Genomic DNA, 17,160 nt, shown 5'->3' with positions numbered 1-17,160 from the left:
ACAGGACTTTCTTTTCGTTGGAGGTGATCACAGTGGAAAGCTCACCAAGTGATGATTTAAGTGTCAGACTGGTAGAATATCTGGTGGGCATTTCCATTCATAGTGAAGCCATGCCCCAGCTGTCACCATTCTTGGATCAAGAAGTGGAAGCTTTAACCTAAAGCCACTGTTGCAATTTAGATTAGATTAGATTGGATTAGATTCCCTACAGTATGAAAACAGGTCCTTTTGGCCTAACAAGTCCACACAGACTCTCTGAAGAGTGACCCACCCAGACCCATTCCCCTACCCTATATTTACTCCTGACAAATTCACCTAACACTATGGGAAATTTAGCATGGTCAATTCACCTGGCCTGGACATCTTTGGACTGTGGGAGGAAACCCACGCAGACACAGGGAGAATGTGCATACTCCACACAGACAGTCATCTGAGGCGGGAATTGAACCTAGGTCCCTGGTGCTGTGAGACAGTAGTGCTAACCATTGAGCCACTGTGTCGCCCCATGATTAGATTAGATTCCCTACAGTATGGAAACAGGCCCTTCTGCCCAGCAAGTCCACACCGACCCTCTGAAGAGTAACCCAACCAGACCCATTCCCCCACTCTATATTCATCCCTGACAACACACCTAACACCATGGGCAATTTAACATGGCCAATTCACCTGACCTGCACATCTTTGGATTGTGGGAGGAAACCGGAGCACCCGGAGGAAACCCACGCAGACATGGGGAGAACATGCAAACTCCACACAGACAGTTGGCTCAGGCTCTAATTGAACCCGGGTCCCTGGTGCTGGGAGGCAGCAGTCGTAACCACTGAGCCACCATGCTGCCCGTAAAGGAAAAATGGCAGTTAATTTCTACAAAACATTCCTCAATGCAACCATAAAATCTGACTTATAACATAGAACAATACAGCGCAGAACAGGCCGTTTGGCCCTCAATGTTGCGGTGATCTTAGATTAGATTACTTACAGTGTGGAAACAGGCCCTTCAGCCCAACAAGTCCACACCGACCCGCCGAAGTGCACCTACCCAGATCCATTCCCCTACATTTTATCCCTTCACCTAACACTACGGGCAATTTAGCATGGCCAATTCACCTAACCTGCACATTTTTGGACTGTGGGAGGAAACCGGAGCACCTGGAGGAAACCCATGCAGACACAGGGAGAATGTGCAAACTCCACACAGTCGCCTGAGGCGGGAATTGAACCCGGATCTCTGGCGTGTGAGGCAACAGTGCTAACCACTGCACCACCGTGCTGCCCAAAACTAATCCAAGCCCATTCCCCCTACACAATCCTATCATTATTCATGTGCTTGTCCAATGATTGTTTAAACGTTCCTAATGTGTTTGAGTTATCTACACTGGCAGGCAGGGCATTCCAGGCCCTTAACACTCTGAGTAAATAATTTGCCTCTGACATCTGTCTTAAGTCTATCACCCCTCAATTTGTGGTTATGCCCCCTCGGACAAGCTGATGTCATCATCCTACGACTTTCATTGTCTATCCTTTCTAATCCTCTGATCTTCTTGTATGTCTCTTGAACAGACCCAAGTCTCTCAACCTTTCCTCATAAGACCTTCCCTCCAGATCAGGCAACATCCTTGTAAATCTCCTCTGCACCTTTCCCAATGCTTCCACATGCTTCCTGTAATAGAGGCGACCAGAACTGTACACAATATTACAAATGTGGCTGCACTAACTGCAGCATGACATTACGGTTCCAGAACTCAATTCCTCTACCAATAAAACCTAACATACCGTATGCCTTCTGAACAGCACTATCAACCTGGGTGGCAATTTTCAGGGATCTATGTACATGGACTCCAAGATCCCTCTGCACATCCACACTACCAAGAATCTTTCCAGTCGCCCAGTATGCTGCCTTCCTGTTATTCTTCCCAAAGTGAATCACCTCACATTTATCTGCATTCAACTCCACTTGCCACCCCTCAGCCTAATTCTCCAGTTTATCCAAGTCCCTCTACAACCTGCAACATTCTTCCATACTGTTCACTACTCCACAGAGTTTAGTGTCATCTGCAAACTTACTAACCCATCCACCTGTGCCTGCTTCCAAGTCATTTACAAAAACAATAAACAGCAGTGGTCCCAAAACAGATCAGTTTACACTAGTAACCGGACTCCAGGCTGAATATTTTCCATCAACCACCACTCGCTGCTTTCTTACAGAAAGCCAGTTTTTAATCCAAACTGCTAATTTACCCTCAACCTCATGCCTCTGCATTTTCTCCAATCGCCTATCATGTGGAACCTTATCAAAGGCTTTACTGAAGTCCAAGTACACCACGTCAACTACCCTACCCTCATCCATTTGCTTGGTCACTTTCTCAAAAAACTCAATGAGGTTTGTGAAACACGACCTGCTCTTGACGAAACCATGTTGACTATCTGCAATCAAATTGTTGCTTGCTAGATGATTATAAATGCTCTCTCTTCAATGATGTTAATGCAGGATAGATATTGGTCAGAACACCAGCTCTCCTGCAAAGTAGGGATCTTCTAAGTTCACTTAACAAGGTTGAGGAGGCTGTGATTTAATGTCCCATCAAAACAATGGCACCTCCAACTGTGTAGTACTCCCCAGATTTGTCTCCAGGGTGGTTCCAGAACCCAGAGCTTTCTAAGAGGCAAGAGTTTAACCACTGAATCATAGCTGACAGCTCAGTTAACCCAAATTGCTATACTCTTACATATACATGACGCTGCATGAATTCATCTAATCTGCCCAAGGAAGAAAACAATGGAATTGTGATGTATACATTTCTGATTGAGGTGGAGCTTTTATAGATTATTGTGGACAAATTGTAAATGACTGCAACTTATGTTTAGGCAGCATAAAATCAATTTTAAAATCAACTGACGCATGCAAATAGATGTTACATACAAATAAATGTAAATTAATCGACAAGACTATAATAATAGATTTTAAAATTAGCAGCTAACCATCCCAAATAAAATCGGACAGGTAATGACTGAAAACAACACAAATAGCCCCACACGGTGCAGCAATAGTTAACCAAATACAGGTACACAATCGTTTATCTGAAAATCCAAAATCCGAAAAGCTTCGAAATCCAAAGTCTTTTTCGTGCATTCTTTTTGTATCACAAGGTTGTTTGGAGTGCGAACAGGTGACCTAACTCCACACTCACTTGACCCACGTCACTCAGATGTGACATGGTGGCATGGCCCAGCACTGACAGGCGTCAATTGTGTCTCAGCGCTCATATTTGTCACACGTAGGTCAGCTGTTGGTAAGTTTTTTTTAGTTCACAGTGAAAATGTCATTTATTCTGAAATCTGAAAATTTCAGAAATCCGATAAAAAAAACTGGCCCCAAGGATTTCAGATAAAGGACTGCACACCTGTAATATCCTAATTACAATAGCCTGCACTAAAAAAAAACACAATTTGCCAAAATTGATTTACCTCACACATTTGTAATTGAAAGAATCGCCGCTCTTTCTCCATTTCTTCAGCAATTTCTGCTCCACTTATTTCTGTGCGGATCATACCATGTTGCTTGGCATGTTCTTTTTTCTCCTTTTCAATTTTTGTACTGCAAACAAAATTATAGTATTGCAGTCATGTTAAAATTACATTAATTTTTTTCCAATTTAACATTCAAACCTCACAAAGATCACATATTGTTTTATGCAATAAATCTCGAGACTGGTTCAAAGGCAGATTTATTAAATGATTTTATCTTGAGATTCTGCTTCAAATATTTTTCGATCGTCAACCTCCAAATCCATTTGCTTTTCCAGAGTTTTCACACAAAATACATTTGAAAGAACAGTTGAACACATCCACTTCAATTCTTTCGACCTTTACTTTCTCAAAGAAATCTAATGATGGCAGATTTGTCAGGAACATCTTCCTTTATGAAGTGCTGGCTACTGCTAATGATTTTCTGTGGAACTAGTTCTGTGTAACTGTGTCAGACATACATCAAACCGGAACAGACATCTAACTTATTATTTCCAGAAACTTAGCTATTATTTCTTAATTTTTTTCAGGATAGTCAGTTATATCCATTGAGATCACAACACTTTGACGTCCTCCAACTTGCTTCTTTAAATATCTCCCTTTTAGTCCGCATCTCAAAATTAACAAATTAAAAAATTCAGTTCCTGTTCAGTACCTTCCCTTTTCCTTAAATATGTTGAATCAAAAAAAAATTTGAAGTGGGATCAAAGAGTTGAATTTGTGCTAGGGTGGGGTTCTCTCTCCCCCAGTGACAGCTTTCCCTGCGGCCATATCATGGCTGTCAGCCATTAATTGGCTTAAGGCAAGCTTTGGGCCGTTATCGGAGAGGAAGTCCTACTTCCAGTCAAATGGAGCACCCCCAGCAGAGCCACTGGAAGCAATGGCACTAACATTAACTACAGGTACTCCACTGGACAAGAGGAACCATGGAGATCAGAGGAAAGTAAGTCTGTTTTTTTGCGGAGGGAAGCCTGGGTCGACAAGGAAGGGTGGGAAGAATGGGGTGGGGTTGGGGTGTGTGTGTGTGTGTGTGTGTGTGTGTGTATGTATGTGTGTGTGGGGGGGGGGGGTCTGACCTCCAGCAGGCAAAGGCAACCTGGAAACAAGCCACACCCTGCCCCACCACCTTGTTGCCTGCTCTCCAGGTTATAACATTAGTTCCAAGGATACCTAGGACTGCCTAATTCTAACAGCCACTGAAAGAAGTATTGAAGTAACTTAATTGGCTATTCAAGGTCCCCAACTGATCCAGCAGCAACAATATAGGAAATTAATCTCATGTCAATTTAAAGCCTCCCGCTAATGAAAAATGCAATTTTGATGACGACCAGTATTACTTTACCTAATAACCTGTCCAACATTTATCTCTCAACTAAAACCATGAGAACACATTATGTGGTGAGTTATTTACATCATCAAGGTTATTATCCAAGGGCATTTTGAGGTTATGAAAGATGCATACAAATGTAAGTTCTTCTTGCTCGAAGGCTACCTAATAAAATGACTGGAATACAAAAAAATTGAAAGTTACAATCATCCGAGGTTTTACTAGTTATTAAAAAGAAATTAGATGTATCAACTGTTTTGGAGAATAAATGAGTAAAAAGTATCAGTTCTAAACTATATATATTAAATAATGCTATGTAAACTATTTAATGCTGCATATTAACGAAAAACTTCAATTTTGTCTTTAAACATCAAGTAAATAAACTGCATTATAGCTTCAATTACAAAGCCACAAAAGCAAACTTCAATGAATGTATTAAAAACAAAAAAGAAATCACCTTTTTTTTCTGTGATAGTAATTTTTCAAATAATCTCCTTGCAAAGTGAGTCCAGTAACTACAAAACTCATGTAAATTCTTAAGATAAAGCACATTAAACTAGATGTAGAAATGCTCATGCATTGGAACAAAATGCATCACTGGCCTCTCAGCTTGTTTTTTCAGTGCTCAATCATATTGTGTAAACTTGGATGCTCATAGTATCTGTGTGTTGCCTGTTAGCAGAGAGAAAGCTGGGAAAACTGTCATTTTTTTTGCAATGAACAGTCAAGGAGCTATATGGCATCATGTTACCATCACTGCCAAACCAACAATTGTATGTGAGCAGCTTATGCTTCAAACAAATAGTCATGTCTCAAAATCTACAGGGAGCATTCATTAATTGAGTCAATGGGTCTACAGACAGTCAAGGGTGCCTACACAATCAAGAATACAGTCACATCTTATTCTAAGAGCTTGGGCAAAGTCAGTTGGCTACTTAGGGCAATCAGGGTGCGTGGATCCATCCCATTATAGTACAGAGAGTGGACCACGGCCAGTGTGGTGGTCCACGGCAAGTCCAACCAGTCCAGAGATTAGGTCAGAAGTCACATGGCACCAGGTTTAAGTGAAATCACAAGCTTTCCAAGTTCTGTTCCTTCGTCAGGTGAAGTATAACTAAGGTTCAGGGATTGGCAATAAGTCCATTGAAAAGTTTCACAGAGATCAGACAGGGGTCTAGTTGGGCTGTTGTTCGAGGTGAATTGTGATCAGTCCTGAGGTCAGTATATTTAAAGTCAAGGAAGTTATCAGGGACTACTGCTATGGTGGGAAAGTTGAAGTAGTCAATTGCGGGGACTGAAAGCAGCAAGCTGGGACTCAGATAGAGCTGTACAGCACAGAAACAGACCCTTTGGCCCAACTCGTCTTATGACCAGATATCTTGTTAATCCTTTCCCATTTGCCAGCACTTGGCCCATATCTCTCCAAATCCTTCTTATTCATATAAGCATCCAGATGCCTCTTAAATGTTGTAATTGTACCAGCCTCCACCACTTCCTCTGGTAGTTCATTCCATACACACCACCCTCTGCATGAAAACGTTGCCCCTTATGTCCCTTTTATAGTTTTCCCCTCTCGCCTTAAACCTATGCCCTCTAGTTTTGGACTTCCCTACCCTGGGGAAAAGATCTTGGTTACTTAACCTAGCAACGTCCCTCATGATTTTATAAACCTCTATAAAAGGTCAAATTATATTCCAAAAGTGGCCTAACTAATGCCCTGTACAGCTTCAATTTGATCTCCCAACTCCAACACCCCATGTGCTGACCAATAAAGGCAAGCATACTAATTACCTTATTCACTATCCTGTCTACCTGGGATTCCACGTTCAAGGAACTATGAACCTGCACTCCAAGGTCTCTTTGTTCAACAACATTCCCTAGAACCTTACCATTAAGTGTATAAGCCCTACCTTGTTTTGCCTTTCCAAAATGCAGCATCTCACATTTTGGGACAATAAGTGCTGTTGAGAACATTGCTTTGCTTTTTTTCTCATTTTTGGTTTGGAATTATGAGTTGCAGTTGAGAATTGAACTTTGAACTTTAAACAGCAGCTTGCTTGTAAGAGAAAATGAGAGAACAAAAGACTGATGTTTGCTGTTGGGAACTGGCTTGGAAAGATACTGCAATTTGATTATTACTCTAAGAACTCTACAGATGAACCAGCATTGAGTTGGCGTTATCCTAAGGGACTGGCAGCTGGTTGGATGTTGAATCGATCAATCAAGGGTGCTGGTGCAGGCTAAACAACCAGCGAAGGTTGAAAATGAGAACTTGAAGCGTGAACTGGTTTTGAATGGGTTTTTGAGCTGGAGGCAGGTGTTGCTTTGGAAGCTGCACTACTGTTCTTTTGGTTTTGCTCTCTCTAGTCTCCAGTTATCAATTGTCAAAAGTCCTGAGACAGAATCCCAATCTAAGAAATAAGACAAAGGCTCTGGAAGTCAACAGAAGCTGTTTACATTGACCGATGACTTTGGAATTCAAGCAAGGTGCAATCCCTCAACCCTGTAATATAACCCATCAGATTTCTGAAAGACTTGGTATTCATTGAAATGGTTATCAGACTGGCAAGTTATAAACTTTAAAAAGTTCTCTCTCAATTTTGTCTGTTGGTATGAATGTGAAAATGGGTGATCAAATAAGTTTGAGCTTAAACCATAGGTACTCATGAGATTGCTTTGTAGTTCATCCATGTTTTGCCAAAGTTACATTATTAATAATAATGTGTTTATTTTTGTTTAAGCGATAAACTTGGTGTCCAACATGAATAATTGTTGAAGTCTATATAGGAACAATTTCACAGTTTTGAGAGTCAAACATTTTAATTTCTGAGGTTGACTTTTAGTTTTTATAGAACATAGAACATAGAACATAGAAAGATACAGCGCAGTACAGGCCCTTCGGCCCTCGATGTTGCGCCGACCGAATCCTACCTAACCTACACTAGCCCAATAACTTCCAAATGCCTATCCAATGCCCGCTTAAATGACCATAAAGAAGGAGAGTTCACCACTGCTACTGGCAGGGCATTCCATGAACTCACAACCCGCTGTGTAAAGAATCTACCCCTAACATCTGTCCTATACCTACCACCCCTTAATTTAAAGCTGTGTCCCCTAGTAACAGCTGACTCCATTAGCGGTAAAAGGTTCTCAGTGTCGACCCTATCTAAACCCCTAATCATCTTATACACCTCTATCAAATCTCCCCTAAACCTTCTCTTCTCCAATGAGAACAGCCCCAAGTGCCTCAGCCTTTCCTCATAAGATTTTCCTACCATTCCAGGCAACATCCTGGTAAACCTCCTCTGCACTCGTTCCAATGCCTCCACATCCTTCCTATAGTATGGCGACCAAAACTGCACACAATACTCCAGATGAGGCCGCACCAGAGTCTTATACAACTGCAACATGACCTCAGGACTCCGGAACTCAATTCCTCTACCAATAAAGCCCAGTACACCATATGCCTTCCTCACAGCACTATTTACCTGGGTGGCAACTTTCAGAGATCTGTGTACATGGACACCAAGATCCCTCTGCTCATCCACACTACCAAGTAGCCTACCATTAGCCCAGTAATCCATCTTCTTGTTACTCCTACCAAAGTGAATGAATTCACACTTAGCTACATTGAATTCCATTTGCCACATTTCTGCCCAGCTCTGCAACTTATCTATATCCCGCTGTAACCTACCACTTCCTTCCTCACTATCCACAACTCCACCGACTTTTGTGTCATCCGCAAACTTGCTTACCCAGCTTTCAAGCCCTTCCTCTAGATCATTTATAAAGATAACAAAAAGCAATGGTCCCAAAACAGATCCTTGTGGTACACCGCTAGTAACTGCACTCCAAGATGAACATAGTCCATCAACTACTACCCTCTGTCTCCTTCCAGCCAGCCAATTCCTAATCCAAACCTCTAATGTATCCTCAATGCCATACCTCCGTAGTTTTAGCATTAGCCTGCCATGGGGAACCTTATCGAACGCCTTACTAAAATCCATATACACAACATCTACTGCTTTACCCTCGTCCACTTCCTTAGTCACCTTCTCAAAGAACTCAATAAGGTTTGTGAGGCACGACCTGCCCTTCACAAAACCATGCTGGCTATCCTTGATCACGTTATTCCTATCCAGATGTTCATAAATCTTATCCCTTACCATTCTCTCTAAGACTTTGCCCACCACTGAAGTCAGACTCACTGGCCTATAGTTACTAGGGCTATCCCTACTCCCTTTCTTGAACAAGGGGACCACATTCGCTATCCTCCAGTCCTCTGGTACTATTCCCGTTGACAATGACGACATAAAAATCCAGGCCAATGGCTCTGCTATCTCCTCCCTAGCTTCCCATAGGATCCTAGGGTAAATGCCATCAGGCCCAGGAGACTTATCTATTTTCATCCTTTCCAATATTCCCAGAACCTCTTCCCTGCATATTTCCAGGCCATCCATTCTAATCATTTGTGACTCCATATTCACATCAGCAACAGTGTCCTGTTCCTGAGTGAATACTGATGAAAAGTATTGATTTAGTGTCTCTCCAATCTCCTGCGCCTCCACACACAACTTCCCACTATTATCCTTGACTGGACCGATACCTACCCTAGTCATCCTTTTATTCCTGACATACCTATAGAAAGCCTTTGGGTTTTCCCTAATCCTACCAGCTAAAGACTTTTCATGTCCCCTTCTCGCTTCTCTTAGCTCTCTCTTTAGATCCTTCCTGGCTACCTTATAACTCTCTATCGCCCCAACTGAACCTTCACGCCTCATCTTTACATATGCCGCCTTCTTCCCTTTCACAAGGGATTCCAATTCCTTACTAAACCACGGCTGCCTCACAAGGCCCTTTACACCATGCCTGACTGGTACATACTTATCGAGGACACGTAGTAGCTGCTCCTTGAACAATCCCCACATCTCATTAGTGTTCTTCTCTTGAAGCCTGTTTTTCCAATCCACACATCCTAAGTCATGCCTCACTGCATCATAATTTCCCTGCCCCCAGCTATAACTCTTGCCCTGCGGCGCACACTTATCCCTCTCCATCACTAAAGTAAAAGTCACCGAGTTGTGGTCACTGTCCCCGAAGTGCTCACCTACCTCCAAGTCTAACACCTGGCCTGGTTCATTACCTAGAACCAAATCCAGTATAGCCTCACCTCTTGTTGGCCTGTCTACATATTGTGTCAGGAAACCCTCCTGCACACATTGGACAAGCAGCGACCCATCTAATGAACTCGAGCTATAGCTCTCCCAGTCAATATCTGGGAAGTTAAAGTCCCCCATAACAACCACCCTGCTACCTTCACTCTTTTCCTGAATCATCCTCGCAATATTATCCTCTACTTCTCTAGGACTATTAGGAGGCCTGTAGAAAACACCTAACAGGGTGACCTCACCTTTCCTATTTCTAACCTCAGCCCAAACTACCTCAGATGGCAAGTCCTCTTCCATCGTCCATTCCACTGCTGTAATACTATCTTTGACAAGTAATGCCACACCTCCCCCTTTTTTACCCCCATGTCTGATCCTACTAAAACATTTAAACCCTGGAACCTGCAACAGCCATTCTTGTCCCTGTTCTACCCACGTCTCTGTAATGGCCACAACATCGAAGTCCCAGGTACCAACCCACGCTGCAAGTTCACCTACCTTATTTCTTACATGATAGAATTGATGGACAACTAAGTTACAAAATTCTGTTTATGAATATATATTTCACTACATCAGCACTAAAAATAAATGTTTAATTATTTATTTATTAGTTTCCTTCTTTTCTGTATCTGAGCAACTGCTTTTCACTCTTTGAAGTGCCAAGGATTATCACCCAATCTGGACAGGCCATTCCACTCTGAAGTCTTAGAAATGTCATTCTGAATATACTATTAATCATAATTCATACAAAAAACGTACAATATGACTGTTATACACAGATTATAACCTCAATTACAAAAATTCAAATTTTCAAAAAAGCAATACATTGAATACTGAAATTTCTACTGAATGCCATATGGAGTTTTTATTACAAAAAGCCATGCAAATATACAACTTGCTACTCCAAAAGAAATTACAAAACTTACACTTTTGTTTCATAGTCTTTCCAGGCTTTATCAAAAGGCTTCTTAAGATCCTACAGATGAATGCAAGTACAAAGGTTAGCAACCAGAACTCCACGAAAAAGCAGAGAACTGTCCTACATCAGTAACAGGAAAATGCTGAATATATTATTAAGCAAGTTTTATCAATACACATAGAAAATCATAACATAATCACTAAATCAACTTTATTTCACAAAAGGGAGATGGCATTTGACAAATATACTAGTGTTTTTTAAGATTAAGCTAGCAGGTTAGATAAAGCCAAAGAAATAGATGTACTGTATGTGAATTTCCAAAAGGCATAAGGTGTCACACAAAGGGTTAATACTCAAAATAGGTGTGCTTGGAATTGAGTAATATGGTGTGTTGGCTAATGGATGGAAAGCAGGGAGTAAAAATAAATGGGGCACTTTCAAGTTGACATGCTCTGACTAATAAAGTGCAGAAGGATTAGGGTTAAGCAATTTGTAATTTATATTGATGACTTTGGACAAAGAAATGGAAAGTAATTTATTGAAGTTTGCTGCTGTTATAAAGATAGCTTGGAATGTAAGTTGTGAGGATAATACAAAGAGACTGCAAATAGATTATAGGCAAATTAAGAGAGGACAACAAAATGGTAGATGCAGTATGTGTGAAGCAAGAGATATGGACTTTGGTAGTAAGAAGAGAAAAGCAGAATATTTTTACAAGGCATGTAACTTGCCAATCTTCATGTTCAGATGGATGTGGCATATTTATACAAGGATCACAAAGTTTATTTGCAGATAATGGAAGGCATTTTGAAGGTAAATGGCACATTTGCCTTTAATGCAACTGGGCCACAGTACAAGTATAATGGACAACAAAGCCAGCAATGCCCACACCCCATAAATGAATAAATTTTTAAAATCTAGCAATAATTGTAAACGGCTTGGATAAAACCACACTTGAATTACTCTATTCAGTTATGGTCTCCATATTTAAAGAAGGTCATACTTGCATTACAGATGATTCAAAGGACATTCACTGTATCGGCTGCTGCTTTGAGGGAGCTGTTCCACAATCAGACACTGAGTAAATTGGACCTATGTTCTCTGGAGTTCAGAAGAATGAGAGGCTCTCCAATTGAAAAATACAACACTCTGAAGAGGCTGATAGTGCTCTGGATGGGGAAAACTGTGTTCACCCTATCTCAGAACAATGCCCAAACATTTTAGACAGAGAAGAGGAGTTATTTCTTTACTCAGAGGGTTGCAAGAATTCAAGGAAAAAAGGGTGCCAGCTTGGAGCTATATTTCTGTTCCTTTATTATCGCTGGGTCAAAATGTTGAAACACTATTCATAATAGCATTGTGGGTGTACCTATACCATATGGATAACTCACCACTACATTGTGAAGACAGTTAAGGATGTGCTACAAATTCTGATCCTGTCAATGATGCAGAACGCCCAGTCAACAATAAATTTTCCAAAAAAAATTAATGCTGCTCAATTTCAAATAGAATTGGTAAGGAAACTTAGGGCTAAGCACTTTGGTTCTTTTGCCTATGCACTTCATTTCCCAAGTTATAATTCACTTCTATGGGTAACTGGAAATGAAGCCTAAGATATAGACTATTCAAGTCTAAAGTTCAATTCTAATTGAAATCAATGTTGAAACTGTAACTTAGTTTAAGTAAATCCACACATGGAGAAAATGTCATTATTGCATTAAAAAATTTGCTAGCATCTGTCATATTGCCACTTTAAATAATCTACACTTAACCGTCTCCTCATGCAAATTTATAAACATTGTTATGTATCACTGTGCAAATTCATACTTGCAGATAAAATAATCATGAATCATTGACAAGTGACAACAGTATATATGAGTAGCTTCACTCAGCTAAAGGGATTGGAGTATTGAGATTTTTTTTCAAACAATGGTGACTTGTCTAATTGGTCAAATAAATATGCTTACATTTTTATTTAATTAAAATATATTCAGAATACAAAATGATTATAATGACCAGATAAATTAAAATTTTCAGTTTATATAGAGAAGAAAACCCAAGTAATTTTGCTCATTCGTTGCACTCCAATTACTTTTAAAATAATGGCCTGTAATGTTGTTAGTTTCATTTTGTTACAGATTTTAAGGTCAATTATCAATTTAAATTTGCAATTCAGCAATTAGTTGTTTGTTTCTGTGATTTTTTTTACTATGAAAAGAAATTAGGTAACATCACAGGTCAAAGTGAAAACTTAGGTTTCCTCTCAAGCATACAGCTTTCATCATGGCTCCGTTTCCCCACCATACATACCATTACTTTCTTATGATGGTGCATTGAAAAGGAATGGATTTTCCACCCCAATCAAAATACTACTGCACCGTGTTATAATCTCAGCTGATGTTAATAATGGACAAGTCAAAGGCAAAATGAAACATGGCTTGACAGATCATGATATGTTTTCACTGAAACACAAACACAAAAGGCTGCAGATTTAGTTTTAACAATAAAGAGAAGTTTCTTACTCAAAGAAATAAACCAAATGAAGCTGCCTAATTACCGTATATACTCGAGTAATAGTCAATCTCATGTAAAAGTCAACCCCTACTTTTGGTCAAATAACCTGAAATTTCCCAAATACCCTGTATAAACGTCCATGAGGCAAAAGTGAGGACTGCAGATGCTGGAAACCAGAGTCTACATTAGAGTGGTGCTGGAAAAGTAGAGCAGGTCAGGCAGCATCCGTGGGGCAGGAAAATCGATGCTTCGGGCAAAAGCCCTTCATCAGGAATGGAGGCAGAGAGCCTCCAGTGTGGAGAGATAAGTGGCGTGGTTGGGAGAGAAATCACCCTAGTTTTTCACAGATAACAGATCAATGTTCATGAGTCCATGTGCCAGCCATCACATTCAGCTCCAGGTTTCTGTTGGTTGTTTCGCTCAGCACCCAGTCTTCCAGTCCACTGTCTATTGTCTTCCGCTCCAGGTTTTCAGAATTACCAGAATGTGTTTTTTTTCTCTCTCGTTATTTGCTTACACATCAGTTAGGCTTCTATTAATGACATGGTATGAATTTTGAAAGGCGTGATTTTCAGCCCCTCAAAAGTAGTATCCATGTAATAGTTGACCCCATAAATTTAACCTTAAAAAGTAGTCAAAACATTCGATTATTACTCAAGTGTATATGGTATAGCACAGTTTGAAAGATTTCAAAGCACATGAAAAACAAAATCCTACCTACTCCACTGCACCATCTCTTTGCAGTTACAAAAATAAGATAGATTTTTCTTCTCTATCCAATCTGTGGATTTGAATTAACTGCTTTTTCCTGTGCTATGAGCTATGAAGCCACTTCTTTGAGTCCTCACACAACTGAGATCTTAAATGTTCTGAGCTTTGAATAAGCAAAGCTAAAGTTTTTCACTGTAGTGGCCTTATTCACTTTTAACTTTCTGCATTCTCCCCTGTCTAGGAGAACTTATGCTTGCATCTAACACCAACCAAGTCTTTTCAAACATGCCCAAAAGCTTTCCTAACTTTGGATCTTTTGAAGGTAAAATTAAATCCTCCATTATTCTGAACAAAAGTGCAATTTGATGTCATTTAACATATTTCTCTCCTGTCATAAAGCCCTATTAAATAAACAAACTTCCATTAACACTCAGGGAGGAACACTAATTTAAAATCATGATTCTGGAAATATTGAATTAGTTAATTTTTAAAATCACTGAACAAAAATAGACCAATACCCATATGCCACCCCTTTAAAATCTAAACTCTTCAAAAACAAATTGTTTATCTCACAGCTTTCATCACACCCCCAAATGAGAATGAAAATCTTTCCTTAAGAGGCATTTTCATTTTTCGATAAAAATCCTGTTAAACTTTGATGTCATATTAAGACGAGAATTATATTGATTTTGAACATACAATAAGATTCGTGGCAACCATATTTCACGTTTGTTGCATCACAGCATTTGGGTTCTGTCATATAGCTGATGCTATATCAAGAGAACATGGTATCTTTTTACAGGCAAATGTATGTTACTTTAAATTGTATGGCTAGATAATTAAGCTCCTCTCAAATAACTGTAATTCTTGTCCTAAAACTTTTCCACAAAACCAAAGTATTATGATGCATATAAATAATAGTTTCTTGAGCACTGTTTATAATATCTACCACAAAACGATGCACAAACAACACCAGACTCAACACCCCTTCTGAACTGTCAAATATTTCAGTTGTCATGCAGTCAGTTTCTTCAAAAACTGACAGGCCGTTCAATCCCCATCTTCTCAAAATACAGGAAAATGGCTCCCACAATTATGTCAGTGGCATCAATGGTCAGTTTGACTGACTTCCCATAATATGAAGACACTAAAATCAGTGTGACTGTCAGCACAGCTTTCAACTTGCCAAACTCATTGACATTATTCCATGCATTTAAATTTTCTGCCTCTTTTGGAAAAAAAAAGTTAAAGGGGGTCACAACAGTGCAAAAGTTCAGAATAAAATTCTGATAAAATCCACACATGCCAACATATCGCAAGATTTTGCCTTGGGCATGAGAAAATCCACAATATTCTTTACTTTCAGTTATTGATGTGCTAAATTACCTTGTGCCAGTGTGTACATTTACAGGATTGATAAAACATTTTAGCATTTAGTAGCTAATCAAACAGCTCAATTAAGTGGCATAAATGTTCTTCCCACATTTGGGTGAAAAAATATAATAAGTTGATGATGTAAACCATGCAGTTAAGAAGTTCTTCAATGACTTCACGGGTCAAATCATTGGAAAATGGCTGGTACATTTCTCATTTCAAATAGCAGGACTGCACTGATAGCGTCTATCTGGCCGCACAAAAGCTGATATTCCTTTGGCTCTATCAATGCATTTTGTCAATATCCCTTTAAGCAAGTCGATTTTGGTGATCAATTACGCATGTTCAATTCTTTCAAACAAATCTTCCAATCTTTGGATACTATTTCATTTTTGTTATCATGTTGACTTTGTAATAGTCAGTACTTTGGGAACTATATAGTTTCATCATCATCACAACAGTGGAGTTCCAGCTACTGTGACTTATGGTTCATTATGAAGTAATCTGTTCCCTAGTTTTAGCAAATCTCTTTGGATTGAGTTTAAGAATGCTGCTTTGTGGCTAATGCACAATTTCCTTGTGGATTCCCATATGACAATCCTCCAAACTATAAATGTGAGAGAGATATCAAATCTGCTCTTTCTCTGATCTTTGACACTTGATATCCATGTAATTAACAAACTATTTCTGAATATTTTATAATCTCAAAATTTTTCTCTAACTTTAGGTGATTGAAACCACTTAGCCCGCAGTATTTTTCTCACTTGCAAATCATACAAAGGTCTGATTAAAATGCTTTCTTATAGACCTAAGTTTCAATTGGTAAACTTCTGGGACAAGCTGAAAAGCACTGAGCAATAACTTTTTGACAGTTTGTACTTTGTAGACTGTTGTTCTGTCAAACCTGCATATAGTCATAGCTGTACCTGTCAAAATATTTTGTAACATTAAGGTCCAACGTCTTTTCACCACTTCATCTGCTCTGCTATCTTCTTAAATGAGATGAAAAATCGTTAAGTCACTAAATATGAATTCTTAGTTAAATCAATTAGCCTCATTGGAATCAAAATCATCTTCTGATGTACTACTACTGCTACTACTTTTACTGCTTTTTCTTCTTTACTCTACACTTTTTTTTGGCCAAACGATATTGACAAACTATCCCACCACTTCAGAATTCAAGCTTTTTGAATTTGATTCCCTTTTCCATTCATCGTTGTTTTTCTTATCCTCTTTTTCCATTTTAAGTTTTCTCAATTCTATCCCTTTACGTGACTCTGTTCTTGTTTTTCACCAAATCAAGTTTTATTTTCGTTTTCCTTTCCTGTTTTTTCTTCTAACTGGAGTCTGTTCTTTTCTGTTTCTTAGCTAATTCTAGTTGTGACATCCCAATTTCAGATTTCAGTTTTTATAAATCTCAATTCTGGATAATCATAGTAAGTATCTGCTGTCTGTGAGATTTTGCTCTTATGCCAACCTTCAATTTATCCACTAATTCTGTCTCGCCTTGATACCTTCAAAGCCATTTTGAATATGTATGTTAAACGCCCCTGCAACAGCTGTTTTATGTCCAGCACCTCCATTTACCTGTTTCTTTACAAAAGACACAGATCCGTCTGAATTCA

General features: G+C 39.4%; 1 protein-coding gene across 2 annotated transcripts in view; it reads right to left on the bottom strand.

Annotated features, from left to right (window-relative positions):
• asap2a (ArfGAP with SH3 domain, ankyrin repeat and PH domain 2a) overlaps nt 1-17,160 on the bottom strand; it is a 197,836-nt gene that overhangs the window by 89,471 nt on the left and 91,205 nt on the right. For both annotated transcript variants that reach the window (XM_060853322.1, XM_060853332.1), the window contains exons 5-6: nt 10,944-10,993; nt 3,466-3,595 (exon numbers count right to left, since the gene is read on the bottom strand). In XM_060853322.1, the coding sequence (XP_060709305.1) occupies nt 3,466-3,595; nt 10,944-10,993 (180 nt within the window). The remainder of the gene's footprint in view (nt 1-3,465; nt 3,596-10,943; nt 10,994-17,160) is intronic.

This window comes from Hemiscyllium ocellatum, chromosome 3 (assembly GCF_020745735.1).
Source record: "Hemiscyllium ocellatum isolate sHemOce1 chromosome 3, sHemOce1.pat.X.cur, whole genome shotgun sequence".
Classification (NCBI taxonomy): domain Eukaryota; kingdom Metazoa; phylum Chordata; class Chondrichthyes; order Orectolobiformes; family Hemiscylliidae; genus Hemiscyllium; species Hemiscyllium ocellatum.
This window is presented reverse-complemented; position numbering and strand designations above follow the sequence as displayed.